The sequence below is a fragment of the Suncus etruscus genome, chromosome 10 (assembly GCF_024139225.1).
Source record: "Suncus etruscus isolate mSunEtr1 chromosome 10, mSunEtr1.pri.cur, whole genome shotgun sequence".
Taxonomy (NCBI): Eukaryota; Metazoa; Chordata; class Mammalia; order Eulipotyphla; family Soricidae; genus Suncus; species Suncus etruscus.
The window spans coordinates 23,409,936-23,431,165 of record NC_064857.1 but is presented as its reverse complement, the minus strand read 5'-3'; the positions used below and the strand labels follow the sequence as shown (position 1 = coordinate 23,431,165).

Here is a 21,230-nt window from a genome sequence, read left to right as displayed (position 1 = left end):
GTGGTTCAAATCCCAGCATCCCATATGGTCCCCCGAGCCTGCCAGGAGTGATCTCTGAGCGTAGAGCCAGGAGTAACCCCTGATCGATGCGGGGTGTGACCCCAAAACAAAAAACAAACAAACAAAAATAATACCTAATAGGGTTAGAGTGCTTTACATGAGACAGTTCCTAGATTCATCCCTGACACCACCTATGATAAAATTAAAAGACTATCTCAAGAGTTGACATTGAAAGAAATAGATGATGGATATTGAAAAATGTGGACATCCTGTCCAAGGATAAAAGGCAAAATGGGAAAAGCTCTATTGATTCTTTCCTATCATCCCCATACTTTATTTTCTGTTGGCTTCATTCACTTTAACATCTTAGAGACCCTAGAGCTAGCCTTGAAAGCCCCCACTGTTTCAGGAACTCTCTAGGGTTCATGGTTTTTGGAAAATGTCTTCTTTGGCAGCACCGAGCTGCCCCTGCCAGGGAAAAGATCACGTGTAATATGAACATCTGTCAGTGATTCAAAAATTACAAACTGTGTTAAGGCATCCTTTTATCAATCATCTCAAAACTCTGTTATTAAGTCAATTACCTAAGAAGCAAGATTGAGCCACTTTAGAATTCGTTCCCAATATCTGTCATGCACACATCCTTTAGAAACTCATCACAGGTCATTTCCTGCTGCTTGTGCTGACTCTTTCCTTTTGGTTTTGATGATCCTATGATATAATTAACCCATAGGTCCAAAAGCATTTAAAGAAACTGGCAGGCGGGGAGCTGACTGAGAAAGACTCCTTCTGTCCTTATTTCTTCCCCAATATCTCATCCTTAAGTATAACTAGTCCTGTCTTGACCAGTAGGACTTAAAATTAATATTATGCTTGGGGGCTGGAGAGGTAGTATAGTAGGTAAGGTTCTAGCTTGTCTTGCATATGCTCAACCCCTGGTTCTCTGAGTACTGCCAGAATTGATCCCTGAACACAAAGGCAGGAGTAAGTTCTGAGCACTAACTGTTTTTAAAAGTTGATGTTCTATAAAACCGAAATTGGGGTTGAATGCTGGGTATGGTAATGGATCACTTTATAGAGAGAGTGTTTGCTTGTTTGTTTTTGCTTTGGGGGGTCTACACTTAACAGAGATCAGAACTACTTCTGGCTTCATGATTGGGGTTTGTTCCAGGTAATGCCCAGTCTAGGGACTATAACAGAACCCAGGAGTCAAAACAAGGCCTATATGCATAGCATAAGCTCAGCCCATCACACTAACTCTCTAAGCCCATACTTTTGTGATTAAATTTGTATGACTAAATGTTAAATTTAGAGTTTTAGAGTTTTATTTGTGTCCTAGATTTTCTTTGCCATATGCCACTTGTGTTCAATGTTGACTTATTTTAATTGTTTCATCTACAAAGTCCCCAAATTACAGCAAATCCTCTGTGGTTCCTATTGACCAAGGTTTGTCTTTGTCAAAACACTATATTCTATTTTTCCAAACTGTAATTTTAACACCTCATAAAAAGAAGCAAAATGTTCTGGGACCCTAAACAATGTCATCTAATGGGATTTACTTGAAGAAATAAAAGAAAAATGCTTGAGTTTTATAAGTAGAAAGGCATTGCATAAAATATTTTAGTTAGTTACTCTATTTTGCATGAAAGATTCTATTCTTCATTAACTTCCAGACTTTGATTAGATTTGAACTACAATTCTTGTAGAATCACAAGAGATGTTTTGGTCAGGGAGGTTAGGGAAAGTATAAAAACATAGCAGATTTTTACCACAATAGCCACATGACACAAATTTCCATTCCATTAATATTCTTCCCCCTAAAATTCTTCTTCATGTAGAAATATAGCATATCAAAATATTCTTTCCTGAGATTAGTGATGACTCAAACAGCTGAACATGCCGGAGACCCAGGTTTGTTCTCTAGCACCATATGATCTTCTGATCATACCAGGAAAAAGGCCCTGAGCACAGAACTGGGAGAAGCCACTGAACACTACTAGGCATGGCTCCAAAAGCCAACAACACAAAAGGTAGGATTGAAGATCCTAACATATCTCTTTTAGGGAAAAAGAGTCTAAATTTAATGAGCACCAAGAAGTTAAACAAGCTTTATCTTTAATCTTATTCTTTGTTTAAATTCAAAATAACATTCAGTTATTTTCCCAGAAATTTATCCTGAGGTATAGGTTTGAATGCAAGTACTTTACTTGAGAGGTGATCCCAAGAGCCAGAATAGAGGGCTGGAGAAAAGTCAAGAGAAGGCACAGAGAAGAGATACCCTGGCTCCCAGCTCACTGAGGAATGACTTAGCTAACGGTTAGTGCAGATTGTAAGGAATAGATAGAACTTTACTCATGTCCCATCCAGTCTCCCCTTCCTTAAGGGTTTCCTAATTATCAGATGTCCCCACTATGATCGCAAAGCAAATGGCCCAGAACAGGAAGGTACACTACATGCTGTAGTGATAAAACTGGGATAAGAGAAGGGCACATTTTCACATGTCCTAACAGGTATAGCTCATCTTGTTTAAGTGTAATTACTTTTAAAAATGTACCACTGAGTCAAAAGAGGAAGCTTTGGAGCTGGAGAGAGTGCAGTGGCTAGAAAGTTTGCCTTGCAAGTAGCCGACTTGGTTCAACCCTATCTCCTCATACAGTCCTCCAAGCACCACCAGGGATGATTCCGGTATAGACCCCACCAAAAAAAGTGAGGGTTTTATTTTATTTTAATATTTAAATTTTTGTTCTTTGGGCCACACCTGGCAGTGCTCACTGATTACTCCTGACTCTGTATTGAGGGGTTACTTCTGATAGTGCAAGAGTCAGCTACATTCAAGAAAAGAACCTTAACCCCTATACTATCTCTTTGGCCCATGAAGGAGGAAGGGAACCAAGGGTAGCTGCCAGTTCTGTGTATAGAGGTCACACCTTGGATGTACTTGAAAGATCATGTAGTGGCAGGGATTGAAACTAGGTCTCCTCTAAACCCAGCATGCACCAGCCCTTTACACTATGTTCTTGAGCCTAAAACTTTTAAAAACTAATGATTTGTCATTGGATATAGAATACAATGTGAATTTCCTACTGGAGTCTGCAGGGTCCTTTGTGGCCCTTTCACTTTCATATGGTGTTATCTCTCTCTCTCTCTTTCTCTCTCTCTCTCTCTTTCTCTCTCTCTCTCTTTTTACCCACTTCCTGAACCTAAATATCTCTGCTTCAAACTCCAATGATGCTGGCATATTTTTCTCCCAACACACTGAACTCTTTTACATCAGAAACTCTCAAACTTGCATTGGATTTACAGGGAATATTCTATCCACACTGGGCGTGGCTGGGCTCAATGCATCATTTAGACCAAAGTTGATTAATTCCTTTCCAGGCAGTCCTGCTCAGGACAATTTATCTACGGAATCACTCAGCACACAATATGCACACACACAATTATGTCCTCTCAGGGCTATGTTCCTGGCCTTCTGACATCTCTATAACTCATAATTTAGTATTTATGTATTTCATTGTTGCTAAGTTTTTTGTTTCAGTTTTATCGTAGATGAACACAGAATAGACATGTAGTAAATACCAGCTGAATAAATGGATGGATAAATAGTACTGGGCAAGTTCTTCCTTCTTGTTTTAAACCTTGTTTCAAAATTAAACAAATTCTTTTCTGCTCCTATCTTTAGTTAGAAGTACAGGCAGAGGGATGCCAGCAGGACAGGAGTAAGATCAGTAATTCCATAACCCAAAACACAGAATTTCATTTTGGCAGGGACCAGAGGCTGTTTGGCCACATTTAGCAGTGCTCGAGGGCTTATTTCTTGTCTGTACTCAGGGATCACACCCAGTGGTACTCAAGCAACTTCAAAGTATATAGAGTGCAGGGACTTGAACCAGTATCAGCTTGCATAAAGCATCTTAACCCCCTGTACAGTCCCTTGGCCCCTCAAATGCTCAGTCCTGGTGTCAGCAGAGCTGCATGGGGTTTTCCTAAAAATTTCAGTCCCTAAAGCCATCTATGAAAAGAGCATTACGTCCTGTGACTTCTTCAGTTAGGTAGAACTGAGCTTCTCCCAAGGAGCCATGGTTCTTCATAACCGTCCTTTTAAATGGTTTTGAGGCCACTCCTGGCCTGGCTCTGCACTCAGAAATCACTCCTGGCAGGCTCTGGGGACCCTATGGGATGCCACGTATTGAACCCATGTCCGTCTCAGGTCATGCAATCACATGCAAGGCAAATGTCCTACTGCTGTGCTATCACTCCGGCTCCCTTCATATCCCTTCTAATCTGTTTCTTTCTCTCGCATTACGACATCTGTAATGAACCAACCACTTAACATTTTTATTTTTTATACTTTGAAATAATTTTGTTTTTATTTGATCCAAATATCTCTCATTCAAAAATTTTAGGCACCATGGGAGCTGGAGAAATAGTACAGAAGGCAGGGTGCATTCCCAGCACTCCCAAGTGGTCCCTCAAGCCCCACCAAGAGAGATTTCTGAGCACAGAGTCAGAAAAAAGCCCTGATCACCACTGGGTGTAGCCCCCTAAAAATAACAAAATCAAATATAATGATTTTAGAACAGATAGTAATGAGGGGTAAGGCATTTATCTCACTTCTAACCAATCCCTGTTTCATTCCCAGTACTGTGCACATGCCAGGAGTAGCCCCGAGCACTGTGAAATATGAGTGAAATGAAAACAAATGAGAATTTGTGAATATGGTGATATAAAATCTGCTTGTTTTCCCCTTTCTTTTCTCTATTCATGGACTTATTGTTCTCTTACAGCCCAGACTTCGCACATTGATGAGGCCATCTTGGAGACTTGTCTTCTATAGACACTTCCTCTCTCAGAGCAGCAGTGAGATTTTCTCCAACTCTACTCACAAGCTCAATGAGTTGGGCATCTAACACTAGCCACACCATCCTCATTATTTAAGACAACTAATTTTTCCTAATTTCTTTTATAATGCCACAGAGTGTGTGTGTGTGTGTGTGTGTGTGTGTGTGTGTGTGTGTGCGCGCGCGTGCACACACACACACATCTACTGCAACAAGGAGAGCACCACTTGGAGCTCACAACCAGAGATCTTCATTTCATAAAAATACTTTGGATGTTTTCTTCTTCCTGTAAGGTCTTGACCTTATTCTCTGGTTGTAGAGTCTCTGTGGTTAATCACCAAATGAAGACTCTCCCCCTCAATCCGTTGAAATCTGGGCCTGTCTGTTTGGCTCTCTGCCATGTAATACTTGAAGACCACCCACAAGCATGCAAGCATGTGCTTTCTCTCTCATATTGTTAAACTCAAATATCCCTACCTACTCTGAAATTATATTCTTTTTACTTACTCTTTCCTCACAGCAGAACTATTTATGTATAGCTTTTTTCTTGACATTTTATAAAAAAAAGAAAGAAATAAAGAAAGAAAGAAAGAAAGAAAGAAAGAAAGAAAGAAAGAAAGAAAGAAAGAAAGAAAGAAAGAAAGAAAGAAAGAAACAAAGAAGAAACAGAAAGAAAGAAAAAGATGAAAGAAAGAAAGAAAGAAAGAAGAAAGAAAGAAAGAAAAAAAGAAAGAAAGAAAGAAAGAAAGAAAGAAAGAAAGAAAGAAAGAAAGAAAGAAAGAAAGAAAATACTACACACACATATGGTGACATACTTTGTGTTATCTGCCTTTATTCTCTCTCCACATCTCTTTGGTAATACTTTTCTGAGGAAACTTGGCAAATCTCTGAAAGTTGAATGTGACCACATTGCTTAAGTGCCAAGTTACCCTTCAAAGAACTCCAATTAAATGGTCAGCTCATTCTTTTTTTCCTCTTCACAAAGCATGTTATTTGGGTCACAATAGTTTTCTTTTTCTTTTGAGACATTAATTAGATATAGTCATATTAACAAAATAATAGCCTGGGCTACCTTCGTAGAAAATGAAAATTTTAAATATCATATAAACCCATAAAATGAAACAGATAAAATGGTAGGTAACTCAGAGGACTGGGGCACATGCCTTGTCCAAGACCTTGTATTTCATGGTTCCTATTATACAGAAGCAGTAATATCATGGAGCCAATCACTGAAGCAGAAATACTGGCTCAGTATTACCAGAAATGACTCCCAAGCATTGCTGGGACATTTTCCCCTCACCACCCCTAACCTAGCCAACTTCGTACACAAAAGCAATGAGATCAGAAAGATAAAGATGATTTCCTGAGCGGTGAGTGACCAGGTGACTTTTTGTCTTCTTGTGTGTATTTTTCAATTTTGCAGCAAGCACATTTTATGGACAGGGAAGGGAAATATTATTTTATAAATTATGAATACACCCAGATGGCATTGCCCTTTGAAGCCACAGATAACATCCTGAGATGATCCGACTGCTCACATGTTTTGTTAAATGTTATCAAACAGCACCAGACACCCTTTGGGATTTCAAACAAGAACAGAATATTTTTTTTTAATTTCAGTTTTGGGGCCACACCCAGTGGTGCTCAGACCTGGTCTGTTTGGGCAACCATATGAGATGCCAAGAATTTAACTATGCAAGACAAGCGCCTTACTCCTGTGTTATATCTCTGATTTCAAGATACATCTCTACACCTTGAGGAACAAACAAGGAATGTGTTAACTATACCAGTATTTATTTAGGACTTTATCTTGGCTTATTATCATTAAGCCAAAATCCTTTATATCAGTAAAAAAACAACAACAACAACAACATATGGTTGGGGCCGGAGCAATAGCATAGCAGTAGGGCAATTGCCTTGCATACAGCCAATACCGGAAGCACTCTGGTTCAATTCTTGGCATCATATGATCCCTCAATTCTGCAGAAGTGATTTCTGAGCTCAGAGCCAGGAGTAACCCCTGAGCATAGCTGGGTATGGCCCCAGAAACAAACAAACAAACAAATAAAAATATTGTTTTTATGTGTAGTCTGGGTATACATAATGCTGGGATTCAAATCTTGTTCCATCTCTATGGATAATGTGATTTTGTATAACCCAACTAGCCTCTTATTGCCCTGGTTACTTTGTCTATAAATTAAGATCAAAGTGATAAATAATCTCAGCTGGTAGCAACAATAGTTAGGTTAGAACTGGGTCATCAATAAAAACCTGGCATGGAGTAAATGCTGGGGAATCCTCAATGACGGTGCTCTCCATGACTGCACACCAAATTCTAAGAAGTCAGGTTCAAAAGCGGCACTACCTCCTTTCTGCTGATGACATAAAGGCAGGGAAGTCACATGCTGCCCTTCTGGGCATTCTGGCATCAATAAAATCTCAGTTCTCTAATGCATCACTATTTGGTGGCATTGCTCTTCTAGAGGATTTTTGAAGTCCATTTATCTTTCCAAGCATTGGTTCTCATCTTCTAAATATTATGCCAGCCAGTTTTGGCCAGTTTATTTCTTTTTCTTCTTTTTCTTTGCCTTTGGCCCATACCAAGCCATGGTCAAGGCTTACATCTGGTGCTCTGTTAAGAAATTGCTTCTAGTGAGGGGCTAGAGAGATAGCATAGCAGTTGGGCATTTGCGTTGCACTCAGCTGACTCAGGATGGGTGGTGGTTCGATTCCCAGCATCCCATATGGTCCCCCAAGCCTGCCAGGAGCAATTTCTGACCTCAAAGCCAGGAGTAACCCCTGAGCGCCACTGGGTGTGACCCAAAAACCCAAACAACAACAAAAAAATTGCTCCTAGTGGTTGATGCTCAGGGGACCACATAGGATACCAGGGATCAAACCTGGGTTGGCTGCATGCAAGGCAAGCACCCTACTTGCTGTACTATTGCTCTGGGCTTTGGGTCAGATTGCTTCTTAGATCCCCTTATAAATCTAAGAAAAGTGATCAGCTTAAATTTTATCCTTACCTACTTAGGTTAATGCCATTCTCTTTGATAAGTTGTCCATCAAAGATCTAATGTCACATTTTTAGGATATTATAAAACACACTCTAGGTACTAGCTGAGGAATTAAAATTAAGGTGCTATAAATCTGTTAAGCAAGTTCTCTATTGTTTTTGGCTTTTGACCACATCCAGCAGTGCTCAGGGCTTACTCCTGTCTTTCCACTTAGGGATCATTCCTGGAAAGGTTTAAGGGGACTATATGGGATGCCAGGGATTGAACCAATTTGGTCACATGTCAATGCCCTACCTACTGTATTATTGATCCTGCCCCACAAGACTTCTAAGAAGTTTTTCCAGAGCTGGATGAGTTGTATCTGTTTCTCAACTTTACCTTTTTATTGGTACAGCCAATGAGAAAAAAATTCTATTCATTTTTGTGTGTCAGTAGTGCATGATGAAGACTCTAGAGATAAATTACTGGTATTGAACCCCATATCTTAATAACAGTTCAGAGAATTAGTTTCAGAATAGATTTTTAGGGCAAAATTTAACCATTCCAACTAATCTTAATTTTCACTAAGCTAAAAATAATTAGGACCTTTCTGCTTAGAAAGAGAAAGTTATATTTTATCTTTTAGCCAAACTTGATAAATAAATATGGTGTTTACCAAGATGAAAAAAGCAGAAAGAACAGAAGTATGTTCTCTACAGTTATAATTTGTTCTACCCAGTTGTATTTTTCATTCAGATTTAAGGTACTTGAAAAATAAAGTCAAAAGAAAATAAAGTCAAAGGGGTTTGAAAGGTGGCATTAATACCCACACAGCAATGGGTAAGAAAATGGGAGGCCAAGAAGTAGAATGCTTCTATTTATAATGAGTGACCTGGGGCTCTGAGTTGCTGAACCTTGATTTATTTCAGTAAATAATAGCCTGGCACAGAGCACTGTGGATGTGGTTTCTGATCAAGCATGCTCTCCTGCCCATTCATGTTGACTTGAGTAATGAAAGCCCACTGAGAGTCTCAATGCCTTCTCCTATCTAACCCCAATACCTACCAACCATGCATTTCCCCACACTCCAGAGTCAGCCCAGGCTGAGGACACTGAGGCCTCAGTCTGTTCTCCCTTCCATTCCCACCCTCAACTGAAGTGAAAACTAGCTTCCTTTCCCCAGTAGTCAGCTTTCCTTTGTCTCTGTTTCTGCTCTCTGTTCTGAGAAACTCTGAGTGTAGGGAACATATCAAGGAGCCTCATGCTTTGTAGGTCCTGCTAAATCTCCAGAAAAAGACATCTCAGGTTTCAGAACATGTTCCTTGTCAAATTCTCTCAGGCGCCATGACTTTTCTGGTTGGGATTCCTTTGCTCATTCTTCCCACACCTCAGGTTGTTTTCTTCTTCTTCTTTTCTTCTTCTTCTTCTTCTTCTTCTTCTTCTTCTTCTTCTTCTTCTTCTTCTTCTTCTTCTTCTTCTTCTTCTTCTTCTTCTTCTTCTTCTTCTTCTTCCTTCTTCCTTCTTCTTCTTCTTCCTTCTTCTTCTTCTTCTTCCTTCTTCTTCTTCTCCTCCTCCTCTTCCTCTTCCTCTTCCTCCTCCTCCTCCTTCTTCTTCTTCGTTCTTTCCAAACTGAAAATCTTTTCTCCTTCACTCCAAAAAAGTAGGCTCTGTATCTTACTATTCGAATCTACATCCTGGATTGAAAACTAGAAATGTTTTTTTACCAAAGAAAATGGAAAATAAAATTTTTTTGGTTTTTGGGCCATACCCTGTGATGCTCAAGGGTTACTCCTGGCTATGCACTCAGAATCGATTCTGGTTTGGAGAACCATATGTAACACTGAGGGATCAAACCAAGATCTTTCCTAGGTCAGCCACGTGCAAGGCAAAAGCCCTACCACTGCACCACCACTCGGACCCCAAAGAAAGAATGAAATTTTGACCTTTCTAGAAAGCCAGTTATTCACATGACACTTGTCTGTTTTTCCTATATCACTTTCCTAGGAGGAAACTTCTCCACAGCTAGGTACTGTGCCCTAGTTGTACCTCTGGGTTTATCCTAGTATTGGGCACAAAAAAGCTGATACCCAGAAGTGACTTTGAACTCCTTGACTTTGCTTACCTTTCAGTACCCACTGTGCTTCCCCTATCTAAAGACCACTCACTCATTTGTTAGGTTGCACCTTATTTTACCTAAAACAAAGATCATCCCTGGTTCCTTTGTATGTTTGTTTATAATTTGGATTTTACCCCAAAAGAGACATGGTCTTACTTGTAAACCTGGGTGGGACTGGCTCAGGATAACCTGAGCTATCTGTTCTTACTGCCTCATCCAGGGGTAGTCTCTGGACTCAAATCAAAATGGTAGTTCTGGCAGGCAGCTGGGTCTCCTTGCTAGATAAAAGACTGGCAGACTACTGTGTTTCATCCTCGTCCTACTTTGGATTACTTCATGGGTGACCCTGATTCAGACTCATTCACCTGGGGTTGGAGATACTGTGCATGAGGTGATTTTACACTCATTCTCAAAGTTCAAGCTTGTCCTTCACTTCTTTGGGGAAATCTTTATGAATTCTCTGGGTGCTTTGACTGTTCCTTCTTGGATACCTTATTTGGGCACTAAGCCTTTGACACAGCAGTTTGTGTGTATATTTTCTGCTTAACTATGAGTTCCCCCAGGGCTCAGAGATTGTATCTCACCTTTATATGCTTATCTTGGTATCTGGACACAGGAAGTCTATATTTGCCTTTACATTATAGGCAAAGCAGGAGAAAGCTCAGAGAGCAGAAGCCCTGCTAGAATTCAATGAAAAGCCAGGACCCCTTTGTCTTTTTTTTTTTTTAATATGGGAGGTTTTTCACCAAGAAAATATATTGAACAGTATTTTAATTTTAATTTTTTTAAAACTTCATTTATTGATTAATTGATTGATTGTTAGGCCACATCCAGCAGTGCTCAGGGGTTGCTCCTGGCTCTGCACTCAGAAATTGCCCCTGGCAGGTTGACTATATGTGTGCTGGGAATTGAACTGGGTCCCTCCCAAGTCAGACACATGCCAGGCAAATGCCCTACCACTGTGCTATCTCTCCGGCCCTAATTTTAATTTTTATAAAGAACCATCATTTACAAAGTTCTTCATAATAAAGTTTCAGGAACACAAAAGCCTCAACTTGAATTCTTCATAGTGTCAACTTCTGTAACCAATGTCCCCCAGATTACCTCCACTTCAGTCTGCCTCCTTAACTGGTCCTTTATTAAATTTGGTACTGTAGTCTGGGACTCAGGCTTACTGTGCTGTAGGCCCTGTGGCCTAAGTATTATACTATATGCCACACCTTTGCACCATGTATGTGCTTGAAACATTTTGGGGGTTTGTTTTTTTTTGGGGGGGCACACCCAATGTAACTCAGGGGTTACTCCTGACAATGCACTCAGAAATTACTCCTGACTTGGAGGACCATAAGGGACCCAGAGGGATCAAACCGCTGTCCATCCTAGGTTAGCGTATACAAGACAAATGCCTTACTGCTTGTGCCACTATTTTGGCCCCCTTTGAGACCCTTGATCCTGCCTTTATGATCTTTGCTCTGCCCTTTCTTCTGCCCTCTATTTTTCACTTTCCTGTCCTTCTCAGTTCTATAAACAGAGATTAATAAAAGAAAAGCTCTGGTATCCTCTAAGATAACTTGCATTCCTCCCCCCCCCACCACCACCACCATTTTTCTTAGTTGTTGAATCACACCTGGTGATTCTTGGGGATTAATCCCAGCTTATTATATGGGACACACTAGGCAGTCACATTTCACAGTATAAGACCCTGTATCAAACCCAGCCTTTTGCATTTGAAGAATGCTCTTTAATTATAAAAAAATATATTACTGGCCCTGAACAATTTTTATGTTGACAACAGTTCTTCTACATTTTCTTATACAATGTGCACTATACTTCTTTTTACAAGGACTTTTCATTGTTACTTCATTTGAAATTAAAATATCTACAGTAATAATGAAGTTCAAGGGTTTTAAGTTTAGGATACATTTATACATATCTATAAATAAATTATTCTAATAAATGACTGAAATGGCATTGTTACATTAACATAAAAGAGCTATGCTATGTTATCACTTTCTTAAAAACACAGTAGGTTAGATTACTTCATTTCAAGGCACAGGGATGAAGAAGACCCAGTAAACAGCATCTGTGGGGCTGATATGGCATCTTGAACCTGCCAGCAGTAATTTATGAGCACAGAGCCAGGAGTAACCCAGTGAGCACTACAGAGTGGCCCAAAAATCAAAAGAAAAAGGAAGGAAGGGAAAGAGGAAAGGAGGAAGGGTAATGGATGGGAGGGAGGGAAGAAGGGAAAAAGAGAAGGAGGTGTCTTGAACCCAACACCACTGAAGATGATTTGGGTCCCATGACTGCAAATTCTCAAAGGATAGAAATGTCACTTAGTCACCAGAGGAACACCCTTGTCAGGAGCAATTTCTGAGCAAAGAACCAAGTGTAACCTCTGAACACTATCAGTGTGGATGCAGATCTCAAGAAAACTCACGATCCTGGAGAGATCTTAGAAACCATTCCATTAGGCTTAGAAAAGATTTCAGGGAGAGGCTGGAAAGATAGCATAGAGGTAAGGCCTTTGCCTTGCACTGCAGTCAACCTAGGACAGATGGCAGTTTAAATCTCAGCATCCCATATGGTCCCCCGAGCCTGCCAGGAGTAACTTCTGAGCACAGACTCAGGAGTAACTCCTGAACACCGCCAAGTATGACCCAAAAACCAAAAACCAAAAAAAAGAAAAAAACTGCAGTCCTAAGATACAAAAGCCACCACAGAATGGTAGAAGTCATTTACCCAATACTCTTCAGATAAGGGGCTACTATCTAAGATATACAAGGTATGAACAGAACTTAACAAGAAAAAAACCTAACCCCATCAAAAATGGGGAGAAGAAATGAATAGACAATTTCTCAAAGAATAAATACGACTGGCCAAAAGGCACATGAAAAAATGCTCCACATCACTAATCATCAGGGAGATGCAAATCTAAACAACTATGAGGTACCATCTCATGCCACAGAGACTAGCACACAACACAAAGAACAAGAACAATCATGCTGGCAGGGATGTGGGGAGAAAGGAACTCTCACTCACTGCTGATGGGAATGCCGTTTAGTCCAGCCTTTATGGAAAACAATATGGAGATTACTAAAAAAAAAACTGGAAATTGAGCTCCCATATGATTCATCTATACCACTCTTAGGGATATATCCCAGGAACACAAAAATACAATTCAAAAATCCCTTCCTCACACCTATATTCATCACAGCACTTTTTACAAAAGCCAGACTCTGGAGACAACCAAGATGCCCTTCAACAGATGAATGGCTAAAGAAACTGTGGTACTTATACACAATGGAATATTATGCAGCCATCATGAGAGATGAAGTCATGACATTTTTCTATACATGAATGGACATGGAATCTATTATGCTGAGTGAAATTAGTCAGAGGGAGACAGAGACACACAGAATAGTCTCATTCATCTACGGGTTTTAAGGGAAATTAAAGACATTGAAATATTTCCCAGAGATGAGGGCCGGAAGGACTGGCTCAAGATATGAAGCTTATCACAAAGAGGGGTGAGTGCAGTTAGAGAAATAACTATGCTGACAACTATCATGATAATGTCAGCAAGTGAGGGATGCAGAAAGCCTGTTTTGAATGCAGGCGGGGGTTGGGGAAGGGAAGTGAGGGGGCATTGGTGATGAGAAGGTTGCATGGGTGAAGGGGGTTGTTTTGTTATGACTGAAACACAACTACAATTATGTTTGTAATCACAGTGTTTAAATAAAGAAATTATTAAATAATAATAAAAGAAAGACTGCAGGATATTCCTGAAAGATCCACATTGGCCTTGCCCTCCAAGTGATTGGAGCCCTCCAGATATAAACTGTATGCAGATGGAAGGGAGAGCACACTCTTGCAGCATGTATATATGTAGTGCTATTTCTTCTATTTCTTCAAAATTCACGTCAGTTATTACACAAATTGTCTTCAACTTAATGGGGCTGGAGATGGTATCCACCGGCTCCTCCTCCAGTAACTTCATCATGAAGATCATCAGCTCCTGAGGTTGTGGGAACTTGATATGACTGTCCACGAGCTGGGTACTTAAGGTGGTTGTTATCTTGCTCAGGGGGTTCAGATAGTCCAGATTCAGGGTGGTGTTCTTTTCAGCAACTTTGTGGTTTGTAGTTTTCAAAAGTTAGTGCCAGAATATTATCTACATATTTGTCAATGTCTCCCTTCTTCTCCTCTATGACTGCTGAAGCTAGAGTAGATGGTGTCACAAACCAGCCCCATTAACTTTGCTGAAGGTCCTTTGCCTTTTGCCTTTTTCGGGATGGGTGATGAGTTTATGTCTGTGAGCGCAGCACTATGAGTTTTTAGCTGGCTCAGGAGTACCTCCAGGTGGCTCTGGGGAATGACACTGAGCGCCTCTGCAATGCCCTTCCTCTCGTCCAGGTCCTAATGGGATGTTTGGAGAAGGAAGATGGCCATGCTCTCGACCAGATGTCTTGTGTTTGCTGTCCACAGGGCAAAGCTAAATAATTTGTACAAGAAAGCCTTGTCACTAAAATAGGTGTTTGCGCCATTTAATCATTCCAAAGTGACTTTGAGGAGTTGTTCCAATCAGTCATCATTATTGACAGCAATGAAGTATTTCCTAGAAAACTCAAGAAGCTCATTCTCCCACTCCTGCTGTTTCGGGGTGAGCGCATTATGCTCATGCAGGATCTTCAGAAGCTGAGGAATTGTCCCCGTACACACACCTAAGTTACCTGAGTTGATAACAGGGTCCACGGTGGTGAGTGGTTTCAAGACTGATAGTAACCTGAGGAAGCTTGTCCCCAGTTCCACTTGCCCATATGGATTCCTTGCTAATTGCAAAAGAGAAATCAAGAGTTCCTGTGAGGACATGAAGTGTGTGGGTCTCAGGTGAAAGCTACTGAAGTAGCCCAGAAACATTCCCATTGTACATTTTTAAATTAATCATTTGATTGTGGGAACAAAAATAGTGTGTAGAAATGGCAAAAAGGCACATGAAAAAATGCTCCATATCACTAATCATCAGGGAGATGCAAATCAAAACAACTATGAGGTACCATCTCATGCCACAGAGACTGGCACACATCACAAAGAATAAGAACTATTGATGCTGGTGGGTATGTGGAGTCAAAGGAACTATGCTGGTGGGAATGCCATCTAGTCCAGCCTTTATGGAAAACAATATGGAGATTCCTCAAAAAAACTGGAAATTGAACTCCCATTTTATCCAGCTATACCACTCTTAGGGATATACTCTAGGAACACAAAAATACAATTCAAAACTCCCTTCCGCGCACCTATATTCATTGCAGCACTTTTTACAATAGCCAGACTGGAAACAACCAAGATGCCCTTCAACAGATGAACGGCTAAAGAAACTGTGGTACTTATACACAATGGAATATTATGCAGCCATCAGGAGAGATGAAGTCATGACATTTTCCTATACATGTACATGGAATCTATTATGTTGAGTAAAATTAGTCAGAGGGAGACAGAGACACACAGAATAGTCTCACTCATCTATATGTTTTAAGAAAAATAAAAACCATAGTAATAATACCAGACCAATAATGCTGAGGGCTGGAAAGACTGGCTCATGATATGAAGTTCACTACAAAGAGTGGTGAGTGCAGTTAGAGAAATAACTACACTGGCAACTATGGTGACAACGTCAATGAGTAAGGGAAGTAGAATTCCTATCTCGAATACAAACGGGGGAGGAGGAGATTGGGGACATTGTTAGTGGGAATGTTGCACTGGTGAAGGGGAATGTTTTTTATATGACTGAAACCCAACTAGAAATAAAAAAATGGTGTGGTTCTTATGATGGCATACCACCATGATCAATTCAGGTAAAGAAACCTTCAATGCTTCAGAACATTTCATCTTTGGGGGGGGGGGGTTTGGGCCACACCCGGCGGTGCTCAGGGGCTACTCTTGGCTGTCTGCTCAGAAATAGCTCCTGGCAGGCACAGGGGACCATATAGGACACCGGGATTCGAACCAACCACCTTAGGTCCTGGATCGGCTGCTTGCAAGTCAAACACTGCTGTGCTATCTCTCCGGGCCCAACATTTCATCTTGAAGTCCCATCTAACCTGGGTAGGCAGAACCTTGGAAAGCCAGGGAAGAAAACCAGAGACCACCTGATAATCCCTCAGTGGTTGGAGATCCTGCTGCAGTGCTGCAATGATTGCCTGCACCACCTCTCTCTTCACCTCATCACTCTGTGGCTCTACTTGTAGCACTTCCATGAACACCTTCAGGGCCAAAACTATTCTCTCTGGGTCTTTTAAGAGTGCCAATCTTCAGCAAATGCAGGACCCTACTGTTAAATAGTGATGTCAGGATATGGAAACATTGCAAGGTTATCCTAGCATTTTTCACAGATAATGGATCTGTGTATTGTACTCTCCTGTTAAGCTGTTTGAAGAGTAAGGCCATGATCTCATCCACCTGGCCTTTTGGTGTCAAGATCCCTGGTCCTGCTCAGCTGCAGGGCTCTTAATAATTCATACACACACTTAACCCTCTAAATGAAGGATACCACACAGAGAGTTCCAGTCTGTTTCCAAGCACTTATGCTGCTACGTGGCATAATAAGGTATGTGTGTGTGTGCACACGTGTGTGTGGGTGACCATCTTGGAGTACATATGAAGTTCTTTAAGGCCCAAACTGTTCTCTCTGGATTTTCTGAATTCATGTTCATTTTCTTTTTTTTTTCTAATTTGATTGATTGATTGGTTTCTGGGCCACACCCAGCAGAGCTCAGCGGTCCTCCTGGCCCTGCACTCAGAAATCACCCCTGGCAGTCTGGGGGACTATATAGGATGCCTGGAATCGAACCTGGTCCCTCCTGGGTTAGCCACATGCAAGGCAAATGCCCTACCACTGTGCTATCTCTCCTTCCCCTCATGTTCATTTTCAATTGCAACATCCTAATATTGGGCAAGGATCTTCAGAATCTACTTTTGGGGGGCTAATTGGATCCACTGAGCCTTTCTTTGTGCTGTATACTCAGGCAGGATTTTGGACTAGGCCTGAGTATTTTAATTTAGGCTTCGTCAGAGGTACCCACCATCTTGCTTTGCTCAGTCTCTTCATTTTCAGAGTGAGGCATGTGGGTCCCAGGATGGAGTCCTAGGCCTGGTATATGCACATGCAAGGGGTTGTGCTCCACCATATAAGCCCCTCTCCAGTCCAAGCCTCTCCATGTTAGTGAAAGTCCATGTCCTGGGAGAGGCTAGGGTCTGCATTTGCAGATAAGAAGCCAGATCATCTATCTGCCTTCTACGGTGTAAAAAGATACCAAAAGCCAGGACCTCTGGTGTTGCCCTAATGGCCCCCAGTATCTTGGGCCTAAGCAGTGCTATATTTGAGAACTAAAGCATCCAATTTGGTTCACCAAATATCCCTAGGAGTGACTTTCAGGTCCCCTAGGACTGCTTTAGAGTTTCCTCCCCCAAGTAAATAATTAAGTATAAGCAAACTCTGACTGAACAGTAATTCTGCCATAGTGACATTTTGCTGGACAGAAGCAGGTAACAAAGAAACAGGTATTTAGTTTAGTTGATTATTTTTTCCTGTAAGGAGTAGGAAGTAGTTTAGGGTTTGGGTCAAACCCAGTGGTATTCTATGCTTGGGTAAACCATCTAAAGTGTCAGAGATCAAACCAGGGTCAACCACCTTACAAGGTTGAGAACATTATGCATTATACTATTTGACCCAATAGATGTGTGTGTGTGTGTGTGTGTGTGTGTGTGTGTGTGTGTGTGTGTGTGTGTGTGTGTGTGTAGGGTGCTGGGACCCCAGGCTCAGGATACTGCATTTCCAAATTTACTTTTTTGCCTTGCTTTAGGAGGAAACATCCTGGCCTTGGAACAAGAAAGAGGAAGAAGCTTTATCAAAGAGATCACTATTCACAAGTAAATGATTAGCTTTTGACCAGAATCAAAAATTCTTAATGTTTTCCAACTGTGGTCTTTCAGTAGTAAATCTAACTGCCTCTTCCAGCAACAAAGAAATAGGGAGGGTTCCTTACCACCAGATGATTAGGACTCAACTATACTAGGACCTTTGAGAGCAACACCTCTGTGTGGGTTTTGAAGTGATGTGAATAACTTGGAGCAGGGTTACTTTTATTTTCCTCATGTATGCATTGCTCCTCAGTTCTACAGGCATCATTTTTATCCTGTTTTTTTTATTTAATCAAATCATCTATGGAGCCCTTACTAGGTACTATCAGGAAAATTTTTTGTTTTGTTTACAGGGCCATGATCAGCAATGATTAGGGGTTACTCTTGGTGTGCATCCAGGAATCACAGCTGGTGGTGCTCAAGGAACCATATGGGATGCTAGGGGTCATATTAGGATCAACCCATGCAAGGCAAACACCTTACATAATGTACTATCTCTGGGGCATGGACCTTAGGACTATGGGACATTTAAACATGGAAAAGATTGACCCTAAGAGAAAATGAGTAAGAGGAAGACATAAAGAGGTCCATATAATCACAGTTCTTATCATGCTATGTATGATAACTTCCCAGGCAGGCTATGCTCTTTTGAAAATGATCATTTCTTTGAATTCCCAAGAAGACACAGAAACTTCCCTTTGAGACAGAAGTGATATTCAGTGCTGGAAACCATATGACAATGGTGTCTCCACCATTGAACTTGTTGTCCAAGAAGAAAATTCCTTCCCAGAACCCACCCCAGACTCAAAGTGGGCAGTGGCACCTTCCCTCCCTCATCACCCTTCACCAGATCCCAAAGAGCTTCTAGAATGAGAACAGGGGAGTAGAATGGCTGACCCAGCAGCACTCCTGAAATTGTCAATCCTGTCTTCAGGGACCAGTGGCCATTCAAAGCTTGAAGTCTTCCTTTCCTTCCTGGTTAGCTTTGGTTTTCAGGACCACAGATTCAGGAGTTAATCCCCATTTGGCATTCTTGGAGGTGCCAAGGATGGGAGGAGGGTTGTCGGGGAAATGGGTTTCCTGCTTGCAAAGCATGCACTGGGAGGGGTGAGCACTCTCCTTCCCTCACACCATAATTCTCCACGGAAGATTTCAACTAACAGAGGCAGAGGGGCTCTGCTGTGGAGCTGTATATAGATAGGGAGGACTGGGGACCCCTAAATAAAGGGGGTTCACCAGAAAGATAGGGCTGGAAAAGTCTCCAGGAAGGATGGGAGTAAGCATGCCAGGTAGGACCCTATAATTAATTGTTAGGGTATGTGAATGAAGATGTCCCAAGGACCCTGGAAGGTGGTTCCTAAATGGAAGGGTTCTAGAATTGGATTCTAGGGTTCTAGAACATATAGAGTCGCATGTATTTGGATGAGAGTCTTGGGGAAGGGGGTAAATTGGGTAGAAGGTTGGACTGGCTAGCATAAAGGGGGGCAGAAGGACACCTAGCTCTGGGCTGCAGCTCTTGGCCGTGAGGACCCCCTGACCCTCTAAAGTTAAACAGTGCACTGAAAGCAGGTGCTCCAGCCACCTTTGGCTTCTGCCACCCACCTGGGCATGCCCTGTCGTAGTCAAAGCAGCAGTCTCCGATGCTATGGCAGGCCTGGTCGCAGAAGCACTTTCCAAACTCCCTGTCCAGCCTCCAGCCTTCCACGAAGCAGGTGGGGTCCCGGCCCGGACAGCAGAGCCGCTTCTCCAGGCAGCCTCCTCGGACCCAGGGCCACAGCCCGGCCAGCGCGCATAGCGCCAGCCACAGGCTTCCCATGGCCAGTCTGAGTCCCGGAGAGATCTGTGCAAAGCCGCGGGCACCTAGCACCAGCGCCCCGCAATTTGCAACTCCCTGGCCCTGCCCTGCCCAGAAGAGCCCGGCCCCCTCCCTCTGCACCGCCCATCCCCAGCCTGGAGTCCTGCCCTCTGGGGTGCAGGCGGGTGGGGTGCGGTGGAGGCCCCTGCACAGATCAGGAGGCCAAGGATGCTTCTCCACTAGAGCTCAGGACCCTACCAGAAGCTCCCATCCTGACTGATGTCCCCCCACCCCGCACCCCAAATTTGCAGAAAAGCAGGTGGTGGGGGAGATTGCTGGGGAAATCCCAGAGTGGCTCAGGGAGTGGCCTGGCCGGTCATTCCAGCAACACACCCTTTTCCTGCCTTTCCTAACTTTGAGGGTCTCTTAGCAGGGGTCATGTTAGGCCCAGAGGAGTATCCATTTGGTGGGTATCAGTGGTCCGATCACCCTAACTATGCCCCTAAAGGCAGGTCCTGGAGGACCCCAGAAGCTGCCCCCAAGCCAATAGATAAGACCAAAACTTCCCTTCTTCCTTCTTCCCCTGACCCTGGAAAATTCCACTCTCTTCACTGCAAGAAACAATTCATTCATGAGTGTGAAGCAACAGATAATAAAACAAAATAAATAAAATAGGTACAGTATTAATGAGTGTGAAGGAAAAGATAAAATAAATATAATAGGTCCAGTACTCTACTTTAAAGTTGATTTCCCAAAGAAATCCAGCTTAAGGGAACTGAAATAAAGTCTGTGTTAATAAAGAACTTGCACAGGATGGAGCAATTGATTGTAGAGTGGGTAGGGCCCCCCAGCACCATAGGGAGTGATCCCTAAAAGCAAAGCCAGGAGCAACCCCTGAAAACTGTGCTGTGTGTGACCCCAAAACAAAAACAAAACAAATATATATATTCTTCTCTCCTCTCTCCAAATAGATTTTTCCACAACTCACTCTTTTAGCTAATCAAAAATTAACCTGGAGGTTTTGTTTTATCTTATATCGTTAATAATTTAAACAATATTGGTCTTTGTGTGAAACCAGGAAGAGAAAAATTTCTCCACCCAAGAATCTAAGCGATCTAATTAATTTTAGATGCTATTTGTGTCCCCCTTTTTCCTACAAAGACTTATATAAGACTTATTGTCTTATGTTATTTAGAAGAAAAAAATAAGTAGAATTTAAAGAACCTTTACAACATGTGTCATTAAAAAATAATAATATAAGAAAGAAGGAAAGAAAAGAAAAGAAAAATACCCAAAACACAACAGTCAAACAGAAAAATTAAACCAGAAATAAACTTGGGAAATAAAGCTGGAAATACCTAAGAATTACTGCCTGGAAGACAGTTTATGCTTTGCATGAAGGAGACCTACCTTGATCCTGGCACCACATGGGCCCCTGGTACTGGCCAATCAATCCCCAGCATGGAGCCAAGGGTAATCCTTGAGCAATGAGTGTGACACGCAACCAAAAAGGAAAAAAAAAAATCACATTTTATGATCTCTAATAATAATAAAATCTGACC

General features: G+C 41.8%; 1 protein-coding gene across 1 annotated transcript in view; it reads right to left on the bottom strand.

Moving 5' to 3' along the window:
• Positions 1 to 19,689, bottom strand: part of SBSPON (somatomedin B and thrombospondin type 1 domain containing) — a 44,317-nt gene extending 24,628 nt beyond the window's left edge. The window contains exon 1 of the mRNA XM_049781841.1: positions 19,476 to 19,689. Within this exon, the coding sequence (XP_049637798.1) occupies positions 19,476 to 19,689 (214 nt within the window). The remainder of the gene's footprint in view (positions 1 to 19,475) is intronic.
• Between the last annotated feature and the right edge of the window lie 1,541 nt (positions 19,690 to 21,230).